The sequence below is a fragment of the Marmota monax genome, unplaced genomic scaffold (genome assembly GCF_021218885.2).
Source record: "Marmota monax isolate L192 unplaced genomic scaffold, Marmota_monax_Labrador192_F-V1.1 WCK01_AAM20220418_F8-fsc00052, whole genome shotgun sequence".
NCBI lineage: Eukaryota > Metazoa > Chordata > Mammalia > Rodentia > Sciuridae > Marmota > Marmota monax.
The window spans coordinates 10835556-10849997 of NW_026693473.1; the positions used below are offsets into that span (position 1 = coordinate 10835556).

Consider the following 14442-nt stretch of genomic DNA (forward strand, 5'->3'; position numbering starts at 1 on the left):
GTGTCAAAGGTTTAGAACAGATTGCATGCATGTTCTTTGCTTTTTCACAGATGTAGACCAGTTTGGGGGCACATTTCTCTTTGTAGACCAGCAGCACCAAGTAGGACGAGCAGTGTGCCATAGATGAAATTTGGAAGTGTAGAATCAGAACCCCTGAGAGGCCCACGGAAGCTCTTTTACTACCTCAGAGTTCTTGGTTCTCCTGCATCATGCTGTTGAGCGTGGCTTTCCATGAACGCTTGTTTTTTTACGAAAGCTTTTAATGATCGTAGAATCTTATATTTCATGCTCACGCTAGGCTTAAATATTGTTAATGCCATAACTTGATTCATTTTCCTGCACAAATTTGTCTGCAGTTTCTCCTCCAGCTCCTAATCAATTACTCACTCATTTTATTTCCACAATGGTGCCTGAGTTGCCAAGTGTGTTCTGGATCCTGGCCAGGAGGAAACAGTACCAGTATCTCCAGTTGTAGACAGGAGAATAAACTGTTGCTCTCTCACCTGCATACCACCACTGGTATAGTTATGTTCCTTCACATACTAACACTAAAAAATGGAGATGAAGTTAGAAATAGTCTTATTTATTTTTTTCTATGTCAAATATTTTAAAGGGTCACCCACTCTGCTGTAACATATTTGCTTATGTTTTTGATGTATATTTTTTTTAATAAAAAATTTACTTCCACAAAATTCCCCCTTCCAAAGTATACGATTCAGTGAAATTTAGCATATTTGCAAAGTTGTGAAGCCATAACTAATTCCAGATCAGTTCCAAAAAGATATCCATTCCTCATATTTTGACTTTGGGGTAAAAAATGTTAATTTTATTTTTGTTATTTGGTTAAATTACATTTATAATTTTTGAAAACTCAGAGAACTATGTATGTGACATGTTAGTAATTAATATTCTAATGGGTTTGCTTAGCTTACTTTTATTGTTTGTCTTACTTTACCATTTGCTCAAGGGTTCACACACACACACGCCTACAGATACATACTGGACTTGGTCTTGTAGGGTTACTTGTGTCAGGCTGGAGATATCAGTGCCAACCCTGTACTTAACTTGAAGGACAGACAGTGAACATAGTGAAGGTAAAAGTAACTCTTCTTTATTGAACACCTACTATTTCCCAGACACTATTCCTCAAAGTGGTTTCAGGAGGGAGATTCTATTTTCATGATTTTTATTTTTATTTTATTTGTGAGTAAGTAGAGGCATATGGAGTTTAGGTAGCATGCTACACCCTAAAGTGGCATGTCTACCACTTAGCAAAGTTCAAATTTGAGCCCAGATCCCTCAAATTCCAAGCACATGCCCTTACCCACTATGCTATACCACCTGCTATCAAATTGGCCATCTGGTCTGATAATGCCAACAGCACCTGAAGAGCCTATATGATATGCTGTCTCAAGTCCCATTCTGTTCCCTCGACATTCATGCCAGATGTTGCCAGATGAGGAGAGCCAGTTCCTGTAGGTTAAATTATCACACAGCAAGACCAGTGCAGACAAGTGGCTGAAAAAAGGTGTTTTTCCAGAGCCTAGGAGTTTTGTGCTTATTCATACCACACTGGGACTTCAGACATTTTTCCTAGACTTATACATTCTAGCTCTCCGAATTAAAAAAAACCTTTTTGTCCTACTTGTTTGCATGTTTGAATCCCCACATCAGCCCGAGGGTAGCAAATACGACTTGATTTATTTATGTAGTTCCTGCGCTCAAACGGTGTTCATTGAATAATTTGTGAGCAAATAAAAAATGAGTTTTGTTGTAAAATCACTTTAATATTTGATTTCTAGACATCTTTAAGAGTTTAACCACCAATAGTTGAGTGAAGGGAGACTACGTAGAATAGTTTGATTATCCATTTTTTTTTATGTTTGCAAGAAAAGCAAACTTAATTCCACATAGACAATAAGTAGAATATTTTTGCATGCACAAGGAAATGCGATTACGAATACCTTTTGAAAGGGATTAGTGATAATTTGTACCTTTCGTAAGCAAAATGAATGAGGGTACTATTAAAAACCTATGGATTGGGGTTTTCATTAAGCAAATTAAAATCTGGAGCTCTGTTAGCTTCCCTAAACCCCCATTGGCTCAGCTCCTGTGAATAAGGCAGCAACCTGGGAGTTCTTGCACCCGCTCCTTGGAAGGATCTTGCCAGCTCTGCATTGTCCTGTTGGATTTGCAGTCAGATGTCTGATGCTGGCAGGCACTGGGCAGGCAATGAGTTCTTTCCCTGTAAGTTGGGCACAAAAAGATCGGCATGGGAGCAGACTCCTTTGAGACAGCTGCTTTGAGAGAATGCAGTCAGCAAGGAGCAGCCAGAAATTCCTCCTTGCAGAGGGTGACTCGTGGGAGGAGTTCAGTCTACTAAGTATTGTCATTTGCTGAGAGAAGGTGTGTGCTCCAGAAGGAGTTTTAACCTGGAGGATCATTAACTCTTTCAGTCAGTTGGGGCGCGGCGGTGGCTCTGCGAGTTCGTCCTGGAAGCGTGTGCCCAGGAGGGTCAGGGAGGAGGAGTGGAATCACTTGTTCATGGGGGACCACTTTGAGAAGGGCCAGCATGCTTTGCTCAATGAAGGAGAAGAGAATGAGATGGTAAGATTCTAGCCACATTCTCCTCTTCGCATTCTCTTTCCCCAATCTCTGGGACACACACATACACACACACACACACACGCAGACATGTGCATTCATACACACTCTTACACACTTCTCTGCACTTTGATCTGGGGTTACACAAGAAGAGGTAATGTCCACAAAATCTTTCTGTCCTGTAAATGTAACCTTTGACTGTAGAAATTTGTTAGAATGAAAATATTGTGTTCATTTTATCAAGAATGTTTTCTTTTTAAGTAAAACAGAAAGGGAGAGAAACACAATGCCACTTGATAATTCGTTTTTTGTTTTTGTTTTTGTTTTTGTTTTTTTTTGAGCCTCATCAGTATAGCAAGTTCTGTTCAAAACTTCTAATGATGCCAGCGATCCCTGAGGTGAGGATCAGGGTATTCCCTGATAGGAAGGAGCAGGCATCAATAGAGAAGCAGCAACACAGTTGGGTCTCTGACCTTCTTCTCTTCTCACGTATCTTGTTCGCCTAGACTGTTGGACAGGGAAGACACATAAAATATTAACAATTATCAGCCTACACACATTTCTGTTTACTTCTAGAATTTTGCTTGTAGCTCCCTAGTTACAGAGATTGCTAACAGAAAACTTTCTGTAGTTCATTGTCTCTTTTATTTTAGATGTATTTCCATCTTGGGAACTGTAGGAAAATCAAAGATGACTCTCATGTTCTTGCTGAATTTAAAGTTATATTTCTCAATTACAATGTAATCAAGAGAGAGTTAGAAATGCACACTTCTGTTTAATAAGGTCGTTCTGCTAATTGTGTAAGCACAGTCTTTTATGCTGCTAATGATATAATTAAAATGTTCAAATGTGATGCTCTCATCCTATAATAGCATTTTATCTTCCTAGAATTAATATATAAATAACAAACCCCAAAGATATTTACTTAAAATGTTTTCTCGGTTAATTGCTTGAGCCTTGACTATTAAATTCTTTGTTTCAAAACTGGTCTTTCAAGTTTAATCTGCTTACCTGTTCCTATAGCAACAACATTTTTTGGACCTTCAAGAGTAGATCCCTTCTTCTATCAAAGCTGAAAGAAAAATTATAAGAAAATAAAAGGCACCTAATTTCAGATGGCTTTCTTAACCATATCCTTACTTCTTTCAGATTTGGCTGCTGAGTGACAGCTGCCTTCAAGGCCCTACACAAATGTCACCAGAAATGGGTTTTTTGGCCCTATGCTGGATATATCCTTATTTCTCTGGAGTGTTTGCTTAAGAGAAATATATTCTATTCCTCTTCATATTAAGCTGACAATTTTATCCTCATCTTGAGCACTCTCACAGAAGGCTGAGACTCTATAATGGTGTGGCTGTCCCCCCTCCCTCATTTACAGACATACCTGCTGTCCTCTTGCCTACTCATTTCTGTTCTTGGACAATTTGTAGTTGAAATGTCATTAGGGATCATTTTTTTTTTCCTCCAGAGGATATTCATAGACTTAAGATATCTACTACCTCTTCCCTGGTGGTACAGATTTCTCCCAACAAAGCAGCTTTGTTAGCAGTTCATCTTTCTACAGTCACCATCAATGCATCAGGGGGTCAGCCTAGTTTTGTGTGTGGCTGTAAGCCTGGCCAGCCAGGAGAGCGTCTTTGCTGTCGAGGGGACACTGTGTTTTCTGGTGAGGAGTCATTTGACCAGTAGTCTCAGCAGAGGCGCAGCATTAGTATGCTCTGGTGGCTCCCCTGTTCTGCCTGCAGAAACCTGGCCACCTGCCTGGCGCTATTTGACACCAAATCCCTTTCTCACTCCTCCATCCTTTGCCCACAGCAATGAAATTCAAAAATGATCTAGATCACTTAAAGATATTCCACAGGTTTTTATGCTGAGTTTGAGTTTATAAAGCCTTTTCTTGGGGAGTAGCTAATTGAGTTTTCACCATGACCCTGGAAAGTAGGTATCATGATCCTCATTGTAAAGATGGGGAAATCCATCCCCAGGGAATCTGCTCGGGGTTGCATCAGTCAGTAAGTCCAGGGACTGGAGTGCCATGTGGATAAAGCTGGTAGCTGTGTGTCTCTGGATCTGCATTGAAAATTTTCAGTTCTTTCTGGGGATACTGTGTGCTCTTAACACATTTCTTCCCTTAATGAAATGAGGCTGAGGAGACCATCACCCAAGCTCACCCAGGGTCTGTTTTGGTACATGTAATTTGTAGTTCCTCATTGAGTCTGTCTTCACCAACTTCCAGGTTAGTCCTTTTTAGGAAGCCATGATGGTCTAAAAATGTGTCACACCAAAGCATTTGCAGTTTCTTGACCTGTTCTTTGGACATTGGCCAAATAATTTCTCTGATGATACGAAATGACTTCCAATTTCGAGAGAAAACAATATTCTGGGGCTTAGCCTGTATGTCAAGAAAGAACAGGAATATTCCAGGCCTAAAGATGGCTGGAGTTATCTTTTATTCTAAAATAAAGAAATAACTAAAGAGCAACACAGGTGACCTGAATGAATAACAACCACTATGTGAAGCATAAGACAGGTAGGTGTCTTATGAACTACAGAAAGTTTTCTGTTAGCAATCTCTGTAACTAGGGAGCTACAAGTAAAATTCTAGAAGTGAACAGAAATGTGTGTAGGCTGATAATTGTTAAATTGCCAAAGGAAAAAAGAATTTGTTGGAAAGATGAGGAAGAGAAGGGGAGAAAGTGACCTTTGAAGAAGGTTCATCCAGATGGCTGCTTTGGAAAGGCCTCAGATAGGAGATGCCCAGAGAGCTCTGTGTCCAGCCAGAGACCTGGTTCTCACTAGCCTTGGGAAGCCACTTGCCTGTTATAGCTCCAGTCTTCTTATCTATCAACTAGGAGTGGTCCTTACCCTGCCTGTCTCACAGGGTTCCTAAGAGGATCAACCGGCAACATCTATGTGGAAGTGTTTTGAGAAATAATGTTTGGAGTGTGAGCTGCTATTGTCTGAACAAAGGTAGGAGGAATCAGAGACTCCACAATTACCCAATTGAATGAATACTACTCCACAAAATGAGGTCATCCCTTCTCATTAAATAAGAACAAGAGGAATATATATTTTTATTCTCTATAGAGACCATTTATAAATGGAGAGCCTCTGACTTACTTTGTAATTGTCTTGTGTAGTGCTCATTTAGAGAAAACACCCATCTTGGGACTCAGTTTCTTGATTTATGAAGTGAGAGAATCAGACTATTTGGGAGTTCAAATCACTTTGAAATCTAATGTCTCTTATTTCTGTTAGGAAAGGACATATGAACATTAATGTTCGTTTCCTTATAACATGACTGAGTGGATATATCATGGATTGATTAGGGCAAACATTGTTCACACTAATAAAACCATGCTGGGAAGCATTTTGTGCCAGCAAGACTTCTCTTAAAAGTAATAATGCCTTGGAAATTTTTTTCTTTCTTTCTTAGGTTTTAGCAGATAAGGGGAAAAAATTGTGAATTTTTTTTCTGACTATAAAGGTAACATGTTTAGTGTTAAAATATTGAAATGGCAAATAAGGGTCTAAAGAATGAAGTAGATATGATTCATGAGTTTACATCTGGACACCATCAATATTACCATATAGGCAACTCTTCTTCCAAACTTAAAAAAAAATACATACATACGATTCACCACTTTTTAATTATTTTACTACAAATTATTATTATATAATTTTTTTGATATTATCTATATTCTTTTATTTTTTGGTATCAGAGATTGAACCCAGGGGTGCTTAACCACTGAGCCACATCCCTAGCCCTTTTTATTTTAATCTTGAGACAGGGTCTCAGTAAATTTCTTAGGTCCTTGCTAAGTTGTTGAGGCTGGATTTGAATTCTTAGTCCTCTTGCCTCAGCCTCCTGAGCTTGCTGGGATTATAGACATGTGCCACCGTGCCTGGCTTATGTTCTCAAAATTTTATCTGTTGTGCCTGTACCATGAAAATACTGTGTAATGGTGTACAACTGCACATCTTTTCCCAACTCCATATTCAGAGATATCACATTTGTAGTTTCAAATTAATAATATTGGTAGTGATTATGTCCTAGAAATCTGTGCATCCTACACTAGGAGAAACTCCATTCTGCCCCTCCTTGAAGGACGGTTGATAAGTATTTATCAACACGCCACTGAGAATGTCATTTCCTCATGACTGTCTCTCCTCCACCCCGATATATACCCAAATACTATGTAGATATTATCTGTTCTGTTGTACCATGCATCATGGCAAAACCAAATAAAATCAATCCCAACCTTTTCTTAGGAAATGCAAATACATACTCACAAATAGTTATTTTTAAATAAAGAATGGAATCATTTATCTGAATATTTATTTCTTTATTTAGTGGTTCTTTGGACTGACGGACCTCATGCATGCTAGGCAAGCATTCTACCACTGAACTATACCCCTCGCCCTTGTACTCCTTTATGTTTGAAAGCTGGCCTTCTCATTACACCTAAAAATGTACTATGGATCTATTTTTCTTTTGATAATTCTAGTGCCACATGGCTTTAAAAAGTTGTATTTGGCTGAACTGTGCTGTGTTGAATTTCCTATGTTGCACTTTTCTGTTATTTCTATTTTTGTGGCTGGGAAGGACAACTTTGTATGTGTATTTTTATATACTTGTCCTATTGTTTTCTTAAGATAAAAGCCTAGAAATGGTATTGTTGCATTAAAGGGGATGCACACTTAAATTTTGATTGATACATAATGCCCTATTGCTTTGCAAAATGTGGTTGTAACAGTTTGTACTGAGTAGCGATCCTTTTTTGCCAAAACTTCCTTTCTCTTCAGACTTGCCAACGTAGAACATTTTCAATCTTTTTAACTCCGGCTCATCCGTATGTGAAAATGATATTTTATGGTTGTGCTATATTTGCATTTCCTTAATTGGAGGTTAAATATGTCTACATATTCATTGCCACTTCTATTTTTTGACTAAAATCTCTTAAGTTGTTGCTGATGTTATACCAAGTAGGATTATGCTAAATAGTTAATTTAACGTCTGCATGTTTTAAGAGAATAGAATGTGATCTATCTTGTTTTGTTTTACCATGATGCAGTCTGTGAACAAATGGATGATATCCAAATATGATATTATTATTGTATTTGGACATGTGTGGAGAAAAAATAAAGGACCTCATAGGAAACAATATGTTTGGTGGAGTGCTGGGAAATATTTAACATAATTAATCATGTTAAATACTGGGCAGCTAAAAACTAGTGAATGTGGAAAATCAAGAGATGCTGTTTCAACTTCCAGGTCATTTCTGAGAACCTAGCACCAAGTTAGTGTTGCAAGGGGCATGTGATGTGCCAGTGGGTGGTGTGTGGTCTCAGTCCCATTGGAAGTCCTGCTGTGCCATCTGCGTGAACTAGGGACATTTGTCCTCACTGAGTTGTTGGCTCACTTTGATAGCTGAAGTTTGCCTTTTCTTCTCTAACACCCGGGAGCAGAAGCACCTCCCCCACCTCAATAGCCACTTATTTATTATGCTCAGTGAGCACCTCCGAGTTGGTTGCCAGTGTTAAGTAGTGAACCCGCAGATCTCATAGTGGAGGGATTGTGTTCAGGCTGAGACATTTTGTCAGTTGAAATGTTCAGGAAGCTGGGCTACTGGCCAAGTCTGATGTCTTTATTCTCAATTCATTGCTGCAGAACTCCCATGAAGTCGACTCATCTTTGATATAAACTCTTGAGGAGTGAGATTTAATTGCTTCAGGAGGACAAGGGACCCTGCTTGATTCACCTTTCTGTGGCCTTCTCCTTCCCTTTCCTGCTCCCCTTGGAACTGTGCACAGTACCTGGCACAGACAAGCAGGGCATATTTGACAGTATAACTGCAAGCTCCAATAACCTGCAATTTTACATTAGGAGAACAGGCCGATGGCCGAGTTCAAAAGTAGACCTGGTTTGAGTAATTTTACGACAAAGCTAGAAAATTTTGTTATTTATTTGGAATGGTCAATCATTCTACGAATTTGTCAATTGGCTTTCCTCTCCTGCAAGCGTCAACAAGGCTTATTCTTCAGAGTTAATTAGCCGTACAGCACTATTTTTCTATGAGACACTTCATTCTATCCCTTCATCCATTCATGTATGAACTCAACAAATATTTAAGAAACCTCTCCTCTGTGCCAGGAGGCCTCTGGGCTAACCAAGGAGGATTTTGAGTGAATAACAAACAGCTTCTGTTTTCAAGGAGCTCACAGCTGAGAGGGCAAGACACAGTTTGTGGGGCCTAGTGAAAAATGAAAATGAGGTGACCTTTGTTCAACAATCATTAAGAATTTCACGATGGTAATAGCTGTGCATTAAACTAAGTGGAGGGTCCTTCTGAGTGCAGAGCCCTGTGAGACTGCTCAGGACTCATGCCCGTGGAACTGTCCTTGCAAGTGGAGAAGCCTTGGGTGCAAATGTAACGGTCCAATGATGTGGTGGGTGCCATTGTGGAAGTTGTGCCTATGGAGTTGAGGGAACATGGAAGAAGGAACAATCAGCTCTGAGTAATCTTCAAGGGCAAAGATGGCATTTAATTTCCCCAGAGGGATAGGTAAGATTTTAAAAGACATCTGAATGCATGTGCATTTTATATATATTTTTAATGATTCTCAAACATTGGTCAATGAAATAATTGTACTAGAATCATGTTGGGGAATATATAAAAATAGATCCTTAGGTCCTGTTGTAGACTTACTGAATTAGAATCTTTGATGGTAGACATCACTTAATCCAAATGGTGGTGACACCGGACTGGCTGACAGTGTGGAAGCCACTGGAAGATCTGAAAAAAGAATAACATGGTAGGCTTTGCCTTTCTAAAGAAATGAGGTGTGGAAGCCACTTGAAGATCTGAAAAAAGAGTAACATGGTAGGCTTTGCCTTTCCAAAGAAATGAGGTGCGGAAGCTTGGTTGGAGGAATAAAGATCAGTAAGGAGGAGTTTGAAATAGCCCAGGTGAGAAAGTCAGGACTAATCCACAGATTAATCAGAGAAGATGAATAGAGTAAGGACTTGAGATATTTAGAAGTTAGAAATAAAGAGACTTCCTAATCCATAGACTATGGAATAAGAGTGATGGGGTGAACAGGATGAGTAGTTACTAAGGCTGTCTCCAAGGCTCCTACCTTGTTCAATGGGAAAGAATGATGCTGCCCTTGGGTCTCAGAGGAAAGCATAGAAACAGGGAGGGGAGTGGGGATTGTTATAGTTGCAAATTTTAATGTTTATTTGGGTCAAGTCCAGGATAATAACTATACACATAGTAATGTATTTAATACTCTCAACAACTCTATGGGAAATTATCATCTTTTTATAAAGATGCATGGGACTGTTAAATGACATACCCAGGTTCATTTGGCTAAGTAATGTCAGACTATGGCCTAAGTCCTTCCCTTAAACAATGGTTTACTGCCTCTTGGTTTTGCAAAATTTTGGATGTGCTATTTTTTCTTGTTAATGGTGGAAAAAACAGCAAGGTGTAACTGAAAAAAAAATTCATTAGGACTGAGACCAATGTTTTCTTGTTGGCTCTGCTGTCATTAATTCCAATCATGGTCACATTGCTTGGACTTTGCCTTACTTACAAGGTAGAGATAATAATATCTTACTGGTTTGAACCAGGCTTAACGTCTGCTACCGGTTTCTTAAGGTCCTTTCCAACATACTCACAATTTTTAAAAATTTAAAATAAGTACTTAAAATCTCTGTGTAACATTTTAAGAAGGCTCAGTGATACTGTTGATTTTTTTTTCAAGATACTGTGAGTTTTTTTAGTCAAGGAAAGAAAAAACATATCTGGAGACATTATGTTATGTTGGATTAGAAATTTATGGCAGTTGCTGAGTACATTACCCATGAATGAAGGAATAAGAGTATTGGTCGTGGTTAACCAACACAGAATTATATGTGTCTTCAGCCCATAAAAGACAAATCTTCAAAGGAGTTGGTGATTTGGTCATGTATCCAGAGCAGATTTATTCCTGAGTTACAGTTTAAAGGTTTTGTGAAGACTAAAGACTAGCCAGAGTGGGACTGCCCACCTAAATGACCTGCAACTATTTCCCAGTGCCCATCACATGCACCTTGATGAGCTGCCTGAAACGGCCTCCTCAACTTCACCCTCTGCCTAAGGCTACTCTTACGGACAATGAACACAGCTATGCCCTGGATGTCTGCTCATCAAAAGAACAAAGAGGAGGTCCAGATGTCCTGCATGCTTTCCTGGAGAAATATGTCCTTCAGGCCAGGACACTCTCTGACTTCAATGGGTGCATGCACATGGCCCTGCCTGAGATTATAATCACCTTTTACATTTACAGAATCAATTAGATTTTTGGGAGACCCATAGTTGGAGGACTTTAAAACTCTGATACTCAAGTTTCAGAATCAGTACTTAGAAGATGACACAGTCAGGTACAATAAGTATTTTGAGGCCAACTCCAAACCAATAGTAATGAAAAATTAAATTTGGGTAGCTAAGTGGAAAAATATAAGTGGGGTTACTTCTATCTGGTTTTTAATGGAAAAGTATAATTGATGATTGTTTCAGTACACTCCTTCGACTTGGAAACACCAGGTATCCCAATTATATTTCACTTTAGAGGAAAAAACAACTACATGAATACTTTTGCTTTGGAGCTGGCCTCAAAACATGGATCGATCCTCACAAATTCCTCTTCTATGTACTGATTCTGAAACATTGGGGCAGGAGGTCAGGTCAAAGTTTCAAAGTACCCCAACTATGGGTCTCCAAAAAAAAAAGGATACTGTAAATGCTAAGGTGATCTCCAAAAAAATAGATACTATAAATGCTAAGGGCTCTGCACAAATACCCACCTAAGCTAATTCTTTTAGCAATCCCAAGAGACAAGTATTCACTTTCTAGTTTCTCTGACCACTCAAATGTAGTCTGCTCTTCCCAGAATATAAAATACTGTGCTCTTTCCAGAATATATTATATACTTTTGGTGGAGGTTGAGGTTTTACTGTGCTGCTCAGGCTGACCTCCAACTCTGAGGCTCAAGAGAACCTCTTGCCTCAGTCTCCTGAGAACTGGGATTACTGACACCTGACATCATACCTGGTTATGCACTTTTTTAACCAGGAGCATGTCTTCCCTGATCCCCACAGTCAGCATCCTGCTCATCCATCAAAACCCACCTCCAATCTGATTTCCTTCACAAAATCACAAGGGAACCTGTGGTCATACTTCCTTTTCAGTCTAGGTTTAAATTCCTGTTACTGATATTTTCATCAAGTTTTTACAAGACTGTGTGGCAGCTTTTTTAAAATTAAGTTTTATATTAGAGTCTTGTGTTTATTCTTCTCCCCTAATAGCCTGTGAGTTATTGTCAGAGACAGGTGTCATGTTTGTGTCTGTATCTTACGTGTTTACTTAATGAATTCCTGATAAGCTGAATTGAAGATTTTTGTGCATGTATTACAATAGTTTCTTCTTTCCTGACCCAACTGGGTTGTCAATCCTGATTTTACAAAAGAAGACACTGAGAAACCACATAATCTGCCCAACGCTGGTATTTAAGATGTAGCAAAAATTAAACCTAGGTAGGTTGACGCCAAAGCCCCTATTCCTAATTCTTGAAAGTCAACTGCCTTCATTTCTTTGTGTTTGCTGTGGCCTATTCTTGCGTTGACCATGACATAAACTGTGTGTATTAGTTTAACAGTTAATGTTGAACTTGTGTGAAACAAAACCCACAGGCCTGTTTTAATGAAAGTCATGGGTCTCAGATCCTTTGGGCATGGAAATGAGGAGGGGCAGAGGTGCTGGAGTTCCATGACCTGGATGCCCCTTTCTGCACCACAGAAGTGAACTCTTATGCTCCTCAGCTGCCTTGGTGGCAGCCTCCTGACTTGCTGGCGGAGATGGAGAGGGTTATTCATTCCAGACTTGGTCCTAGACAGTCTGTTGCACCTGGGTTCCAGGGACTGGTGTTTGGTAGCCTCTAGTTCATCCATCAACCAAGCCTGTCTTACGTTCTGCAGCCTCGATGAGGGTGTCTTGCCTCTCCTCTGCCTTAGGCTTGACTTCAATGCAGCATCTGATGTCAGGAGGGTAAATGGCAGAGCAGTTTGGCTTCTGTTCTTCCTCCAGCCAGGGGATTTTTGCCTGTGCCCTGGTACAGCTCATTCTTTTTAGAAGTACTTGAACTTTGCCCATCACTGCCCCCATTCCAGCGGTTAAAGCACTGGAGAGAAGGGTCCAGAGAAGCAAGAGGGAATTTGAGCCTCTCTGCCTGCGGAAGCCATTAGTCACCTCCTTTACAGCTGTGCAGTCAAGGGGACCTCTGGGCTGTGTCCTCCTTCGTCCTCAGGCTCCTTTCATGGACTCTAGTTGGTGTCTGGCGGGAAGGGATTCTGAGTGGATGTGAACTCTTTTGGGGTCTGAAAACTTCTGATATTACCAACATTTGCTGTCAACTACACTTGGCCTTTGTGAAATTGTTAAAATTTTAGCTGATTTCCTCTTACCCACTTTATAGCAGCCACGACTCTCCCATCAGAAGATGAAAACATTGTTTACGCTCTCTCTTTTTGGAGGTGCTTGTCCTTCTTTGGAATTTGGTTTACTTGATTGACTTGAAATCTTAGTTATCTGATGGGCTCAATGAAATTCATGATTTTGTGGGTTATTTGTGGGTTATTTTTTTTTTCCCCTGGTGGTTTGGGTGAGGGTGATGTTCTTTGTAGCATGCTACATTTAGAAGCAAAAGTCTCTAAGAGAGACCTTTGAAAATCAGATAAACTGTGTTTAATCATTATCCTAACCAGTTAGGTAACAATAACTATTAAAAGAGTATATGAGATTTGTCTGGCAGACTATTTTAGTGATGTTATTTTGGATAATTTCAGCATAATTCTCATGTGCTTCCTGCTCTTGCATCTGTATCTTCTTTAATTTTTTTTTTCTCAAGGAATTTATGTTAGGTTGATAGAAAAATATTTAAATGATATGACACCACATTTTATTTTTTTGCTGAAACTAGGAACACTTTAGCTGTTAAACAGGTGAAAAAAAAGCACAAGTTTTTTTTTTTTTTTGATTCAGTGTGTCAATTTCATACCTACAGTTGACTCATATTCGGCAGCTACATAAGTTTCTTAATTACCATGTTATTATCTGACTCTTACCTAAGAAAATTCTTGTTTTCTGTTCTCTCTTTCTCTCTGCTGCCTGTCTAGCTTTTAGCAAACTTTCATATTAGTTAGAACTTTTTTGGTTACCAGGAACTGAAAAATTCAACACAAGTTATCTTAGGCAAATCAAAGTCAATGTGTTGGCTCAGTTTGAAAATCCAAGTATATCCAACTCATCTTCAGGCACAGTTTGATCCAGGGGCAAAAAAAGTGCATCAGTACTGGCCTTTCCCCTTTTTATTTGATGTACCTCTACCATGCTGATTATATTCTCAGACTCTGATAACTCTAGGATGACATGACCAACCATCCCAGTAGGAAGAAGGACTTGCCTTTCTTTGAATAGTATCATCCCAGTACTCATTTCTCATGGTCTCTGATTGGACCATGTTTGCTCTTCCCATTCAGCGTGGCCTGGAGAATGCTGTGTTTGTAGTCACATGGCCATTCTTGGAGTGGGTCAGAGTCAACTCTACACGAGGCACATCAGCTGGGATTAGTAAAGGATGTAGTTTGCCATAAGAAAATGGAGGCGTTGTATACCATTACCTGTAGTAAAAAAAAAAAATGGGGTTGAGCGGTCTAAACAAGAAATAGGAACAGACAAACAGGCACACAAACGGAATTTCCAATCTGATCATCAATAGGTGAACTGGACTTAAATA

At 39.4% G+C, this 14442-nt stretch overlaps 1 protein-coding gene across 2 annotated transcripts in view; it reads left to right on the forward strand.

The window, feature by feature from the left end:
* The first annotated feature begins 2185 nt into the window (after window positions 1–2185).
* Window positions 2186–14442, forward strand: part of Atp13a4 (ATPase 13A4) — a 151844-nt gene continuing 139587 nt past the window's right edge. Inside the window, exon 1 of one of the 2 annotated variants that reach the window (XM_046458111.2) lies at window positions 2186–2607. In XM_046458111.2, coding sequence (XP_046314067.1) covers window positions 2545–2607 — 63 coding nt within the window. In that variant the 5' untranslated portion in view covers window positions 2186–2544. The remainder of the gene's footprint in view (window positions 2608–14442) is intronic. The other variant, XM_046458110.2, reaches the window with a different exon arrangement.